The sequence below is a fragment of the Anneissia japonica genome, unplaced genomic scaffold (genome assembly GCF_011630105.1).
Source record: "Anneissia japonica isolate Jap-2015-1 unplaced genomic scaffold, ASM1163010v1 scaffold352_len1594369_cov220, whole genome shotgun sequence".
In the NCBI taxonomy this organism is placed as follows: Eukaryota; Metazoa; Echinodermata; class Crinoidea; order Comatulida; family Comatulidae; genus Anneissia; species Anneissia japonica.
This window is the reverse complement of record NW_022751928.1, coordinates 246,035-252,325: the sequence shown is the minus strand read 5'-3', so window position 1 is coordinate 252,325 and position 6,291 is coordinate 246,035. Positions and strand designations below refer to the sequence as shown.

Here is a 6,291-nt window from a genome sequence, read left to right as displayed (position 1 = left end):
GTACTACAGTATTTATTTAAACATTCATTATTTTCTTTAATCATTCTTTCAATCCTTCATTCATTTATTCAATCATTCATTCCACATATTTATTCCATTTTATTTATTTAATCAATCAACATTCAATCATTTATTTATTTATTCATTCACTCATTCAATTCTTTACTTTAACTTTTATTACTTTTTACTTTACTGTACTTTGTAACTGGACCATTTTGAAAAGCAGTACTACGTTACCGAAAATGCAATCCAGTAAAAGAAAGAATAAATAAATAAATAAATTCATCACTGTCATTATTACTATCTTCTTAATCAGCATCATCAACACCACCATCATAATGATGATGATCATCATCATCGTAAATATATTAATTATCAATATAGCTCATCAACATTTTGACCTGAAGATAGTGAATGTTGTAATTGTACAAACTATACAACCTGAGGAACTTACCTGTACCAATGTGTGGGCACATGATGCAGTCCACCCCCCACGATTCTCCAATCAACAAACAACAGCAGTCCAGCTCACTGGAACGAGCCGCTAGCATATTGTTGGTACATTGAGTCTTAGCATCATATGATGTATTCTTCACCATCATGGAACCATAGCAACCAAACAGATTTGAATTCTCATCAGGAACTAATGATACCGAGGAATAATGCTGATTGTTAATAGAAGGGAATAATAATATACAAAACACATTCTGTCAAAGAATAAATAAAACAATCCACTCAAGTATTTGTTGTGTACCCATTCACTTAACTAATCGTTTTATTAACTAACCAACTTACCAGTTATTCATCATCTATTCTTTCATCATCCATTTATTTATGTTTTCATCCATTTATTTATACTTTCATTCATTCATTGCTTCATTCATTCTATCATTCATTAATTCCTTTATTGTTTGTTCATTCATTCAATTTATTACCGTCATTATATTATCCCATTTAAAAGGTTATATTAATAGAATTGTTGAGTATAACAATTTGGAAATGACAACTTGAATTACATAAAATATATGAAACTGTACAAACTTGGGATCTCAGGACGAAAGCTGATGTAGGTTGAGTGATCAAAGCTGACGCTAAATCCACACATATCATCAAATTCATCTAGTGCCAAATTAAATCAAAAGTTATAGATGAATTATGATTAAGTTATATGAAATTAACACACTTTATTGACTTTAATGTGTACAAAGGGAATAGTTATACTTTGCTGGTAATTTTTATTACATTTATTATTGTCAATTTATGCATTCTTGTAAGTTTTGTCTATTTACATGTCCAGATTTTCAAAGATTTTTTTGAAGAATATCTTTAATCGATTGGCTTTCTCAGAAGAATTTAGTACCTATGCATATATTTACATATCATTGAATGAAATGTCAATATGTACATAGGTATATCAAAATAAGCAAATTCTTAAAACAATACAACATATTTTGTAACCTACTTGTGTTTGTCAGTGGACATTGCAAACAGTCTTGCCCCCAGCCTCTACCAATACCAGGATAATCACAGCAGCATTCAGTGTAAGTTAACAGGTAAGTCATGACAAGACCACAGACAGCGGTATCATTGTTAAAGTACACCAACTCATAGCACAAGTCAAATCCTGAGAATGGGAAATAAAGTAATAATAAATAATAAAGTAGCCTGTATTTTGCTTTTATTAGTCTTGTTTAAGGAGGTTAACCCCGATCTGTGGCAACACTGCTTTCCACTGGGGCTCGCTATTCATCAAAATACATGGAATCCAACCTTAAAATATGATACAAAAATAAAAATTTAAAATTGCAATTGATGGTAAACAACAATCACTAAAAATTAGTTATTTGCTAAGCATTGTTATACGATTATTATATTCATTATTAACACTTTCTATTTACAATTTTTATTTAGAATATTATTTATAAAACTGATAATATCATATATTATGATATTATAATTAATATTTTATCAAGACAGCTTACAACCCCGAGCCATCAGGGTTTTGCTTTACATCTGACCAGTGCCATATCTAGGTGCGCATGGGAAATACCTCCCCACTAAAATAGCTCATTCCCACAGTGGCCCTTCCTCTCCCATTGAAAATGTTCAAAGCAAAAATATCATGCTCTAGTGAGCTGATTTTTATCACCTCATTTTGTGACCTCACTTAATCATCAATCCCCCACTTCACCTTCAAGCCCCATTCACACTCTTCCCCTTTCAATTTCATGACTCGCCACACTATCTGACAAACTGTAGCAGGGTCATCCACATGACCCACATATTCTCAAATATCTTCCCTACATTCCTTGTGGAGTATCTGTCCTGAGACAGGTTTCCTGATACAGCAAAGTGACTGAGATTCTACAGCTTACCTACTAACGTAGATAGGCTTTCTGTTTCAGGGGCCAGTACCACTGGCGGTTGCATTACCGATAGACTGGAGGCAGATTCTGATGACATGAATGGTGGTATGGGATACCGGTTCTCTGTTGGAACATCTCGATGAGCTGCTCCAAACCCTTGTGCCGCCATACACAGCTCTGAGAACAATCCTAAGATAAAAAATAAGAGTTACAATAATTAGTCAGTATTATAGAATTAACAAAGGAATATAATGTAAGATTTAAAAATCATAACTTTTTTTTTCTTACTTGAGTTGGTGTCTGGGCACTTTTGGCATGGACTTCCCCAGCCTTGCCCAATCAGACAGCAGCAGTCTGCTAATGTCATGTTGGTGGGTATCGCATCAAAACAAAATAAACCAGTTGAATTGCTTTTCTGATTGATGTAACATTCACCTGTAATATATACAATTACAAATAAATTTCATGAGATTTATCATAATGAAGATTATAAAATGGTGATGATAACGATGATGATAAGAAGTAAATTAGATATATAAAGGTGAAGCCAATGACGACTTTGAAAATAAAATATTTCAGAAATGATTTTCAACTACTTGAAAATGGAAACAAAAACATTTCAAAAAATATTGTGGGACCAACCTTCTACTTGTAAAATATCAACCTTATAATAATCTCTGATAAAGTCCAGGGCTGCAGTTGATGTCTCTAATGTGGATGAACCTTCAGTCTCATCTGGTGAGATATTGCTTGAGCTCTCGGCCAACTTCTGAGCAACTGGTTTTTCTTCATATGTTGGATTTTGGAGTCTTCCTGCACACATTGCTGAGTACCTACCTGAATTTAGATCAACTGTTGATTAGAATTGCAATATATTTACTACAAATATAAAAGTAGAATTCTGAAGACAACCATCTCATTACCTTGTGAATATATTTCGCATGACTGGCATTCATCTCCCCAAGCTCTAGCATCTTGCTGACAACAGCATTCGGTGTGGCTGAATTCACCTGGCATTGCTTCTGAGCATGCCCAGTAGTCTGCCTTCACCTGCCTCACACTTTTGAAACAGGGACCAATGACAACAACTGTATGATTACAAACATGTCAATTTAACAATTTGTTTTTAGTAAAGTCTGCTTTTTTACTTTACATTCATTTAAAACATCGTCACCAAGGATATAATCTTAATTTTAGCAATATTTTAGTATACAATATAGCACTTTCGTTTATTAAATAGATTGACAAACCTTGTGATGAATCACTCTGAATAGAAACAATACTGTCTTCAATTACCTCAACATCTATAGGTGATCCACATAAAAAGTGGTACGTATCTAAACAAAAACATCATGAAGACAAATTACTACTAATAGGCCTAATGGCTTTATATTTAACATGTTTTAATAACGACATGTGATTAAATGAAAATGTATCAATACTGCATTGACGACCAGGTCGCACTATTTGAATTAGCTATAAAAGAATAATTACATTTAGCCAATAGGCCTATATTTTAGGTAGGCTAGGACTCGACGAAAGGTGTTCAATCACAAATTCGAACTATTAATTTCCGAATTTAAAAGTGATAAATAAGGCTAAATATAGAAACTTTGATTTTAGGCCCAGCTAGTTTCCATTTTCGCCACTCGCGCCGTGATGATAAAGACACGATCGACAACGTGGGCTATTACGTCACCCTTCTGCCCTCGGTTAATGTTAATCGATTTAAATTGGGGCAATTACGTCACAAATATTGTAAGCTGTTTTTAACAAAACTTTAAGCTATATTACGTCACGACAAACCTTCTCTCATTGGTTGAATCTTAATCGATTTAAGAAACTTGGGACGAATATATGCCAATCCCAAACTAATTCCCATTGGTTGAATGTTTATTTTTAACAAACCTTGGGGCAATTAAGTCACCACAAACTTTCTCTCATTGTTAAATGTTAAATCGACAAGATTTTGGGGTGATTATGTCATGACAAACCAAAAATTCTCCTATTGGTTTAGTGTCTTAATCGATTTAACAAAGCTTGGGCGATTACGGCATAGCACACCTTCTCTCATTGACTGAATGTTTTATCGGTTTTTACTTCCTTGTTACTTGTAGCCTGTATAGCGTTTTTTCCTCGGAGTTACGAAGCGCTGTTAACTACACTCCTCAATCAGTCAAAAATCCCCCGAGCAAAGTTTTCATACAGACCATCCAAACCCAAAATCAGAATTTATAAATAATGCAACGATTCACATGCATTTATCTTCTTTAAAACCATTTTCTGTACCTTCTTTTTAGCTTCGACGAGGAGCTCTAGAAACACATCTGCATGATTGAATAATCTGATTGATAACTGTTATAGATCTTTTTTTGTATTGGCGGCCGTTGGTCTCAATATACTCTACTGCCTCAGGAGCTATAGAAACACTGGGCTGATTTGGGCTGATCGATTTATAACTTTTTTTGTATGGGCGGCCGTTAGGGCCAATATACTCTACTGCCTCTATCATACTGCCCTCATCTGAGCTTTCGAGATTAGGAGAACTTGTTTTTTGTTTTATAACTGTCTATACGTATAGAGTTATAAATCGACATTTACCTAGGCCATATGCAGGACAACTAAAGTACTTGGACTGCCATCTCACCCTCTCTGATCCATTCTCACAGCAACAGGTCTTGAATGCTGCTTGAGCCTGGGAATTAGTTGCCATTGATGATGTCCCCGGCACATCTATCGAACAGTCATTGAGTAGTATATCTGGAACTGGTGGTGCTGCTAAAGATCAAATCAAAATGTCCAGTGTCAGTATTAATGGTTGATTAATGTCAGCTTTGTTGTGCCTGTGGAGGTACCTCAACGCTGTGCATTAATCACCCCTGCTAGGCTACGCTTATAATACTTTTAATTATAAAATTGTTTATTTATAATTCATAAATGCACCATGAGTCATGGCGCTTACAAATATTAAATATTATATTAATTAGAAATTAGGCTTCTACCTTATAAATATTATATATGCCAATTATTATATATAATTTTGGCCTATACAGTATATTGATATATAATATATCATATTGTAATAATAATCGTAATAATAATCATGATGACGAAGACAACGACGATGCTGATAATTGTAATAATAATAGTACGGTAATAGTAATACAGTAATGATGAACAATGATGATGAGGATGATGATGATGATGGAGATTATAATGATGGTGGTGATAGATAGTACACCAAGTTTTCGTATATGGTTAGCAGGTAGGATGGCCCCGACGCAATCTACGAAGTGGCCTATCGGAAACTTCTTGCGTCCAACCACTGTTTATATGTACACATAAGTAAATATTTAAAGTTTTTCAATAAATCTGAGCACATACTTACCAGAGAGAATGCTTGGAAGAAGATGGTTTATGACAATATGACCATTTATATTTGTTTTGCATAACGAAGTAAATTCATCTGAAAATAATTAATAAATTAAACCAATGTAGGCCCTGTGAATTATTTCATATATTTTTTTTGCGTTGTGTGCACTTTTCTCCCGTCATGGACCTTCCCACTAAACCCCATCCCTTGGATTCGTTGAGTTGTGGACCTTATATAGCGTAAACGTTCGTATTTGTGGGACATGCGCGTATTCCTATCTATTTAACAAATTCTGATTGGTCAGCTAAATTCGAATGACACTACGGAAAGATCGATTACCTACCCTATCCATCATACACCGGTGCATCACTAGTTCCATTTACTTGCCTTGAAGATTAATCCTCTGACAAATGCTTTCGATCACCTCATTGATCCACATAATGTAATTTATACTTTCCACTCCGACCGAGCTGAGTATCTTTATATATATAATATATATCTTTATATATATATATATATATATATATATATATAGGCCTATATAATATATAT

At 34.0% G+C, this 6,291-nt stretch overlaps 1 protein-coding gene across 1 annotated transcript in view; it reads right to left on the bottom strand.

The window, feature by feature from the left end:
* LOC117121981 (fibrillin-1-like) overlaps window positions 1-6,291 on the bottom strand; it is a 20,939-nt gene that overhangs the window by 7,442 nt on the left and 7,206 nt on the right. The window contains exons 3-12 of the mRNA XM_033267435.1: window positions 5,755-5,832; window positions 4,968-5,144; window positions 3,617-3,703; window positions 3,290-3,454; window positions 3,009-3,203; window positions 2,655-2,801; window positions 2,376-2,555; window positions 1,463-1,624; window positions 1,042-1,119; window positions 455-643 (exon numbers count right to left, since the gene is read on the bottom strand). Of these exons, the coding sequence (XP_033123326.1) occupies window positions 455-643; window positions 1,042-1,119; window positions 1,463-1,624; window positions 2,376-2,555; window positions 2,655-2,801; window positions 3,009-3,203; window positions 3,290-3,454; window positions 3,617-3,703; window positions 4,968-5,144; window positions 5,755-5,832 (1,458 nt within the window). The remainder of the gene's footprint in view (window positions 1-454; window positions 644-1,041; window positions 1,120-1,462; window positions 1,625-2,375; window positions 2,556-2,654; window positions 2,802-3,008; window positions 3,204-3,289; window positions 3,455-3,616; window positions 3,704-4,967; window positions 5,145-5,754; window positions 5,833-6,291) is intronic.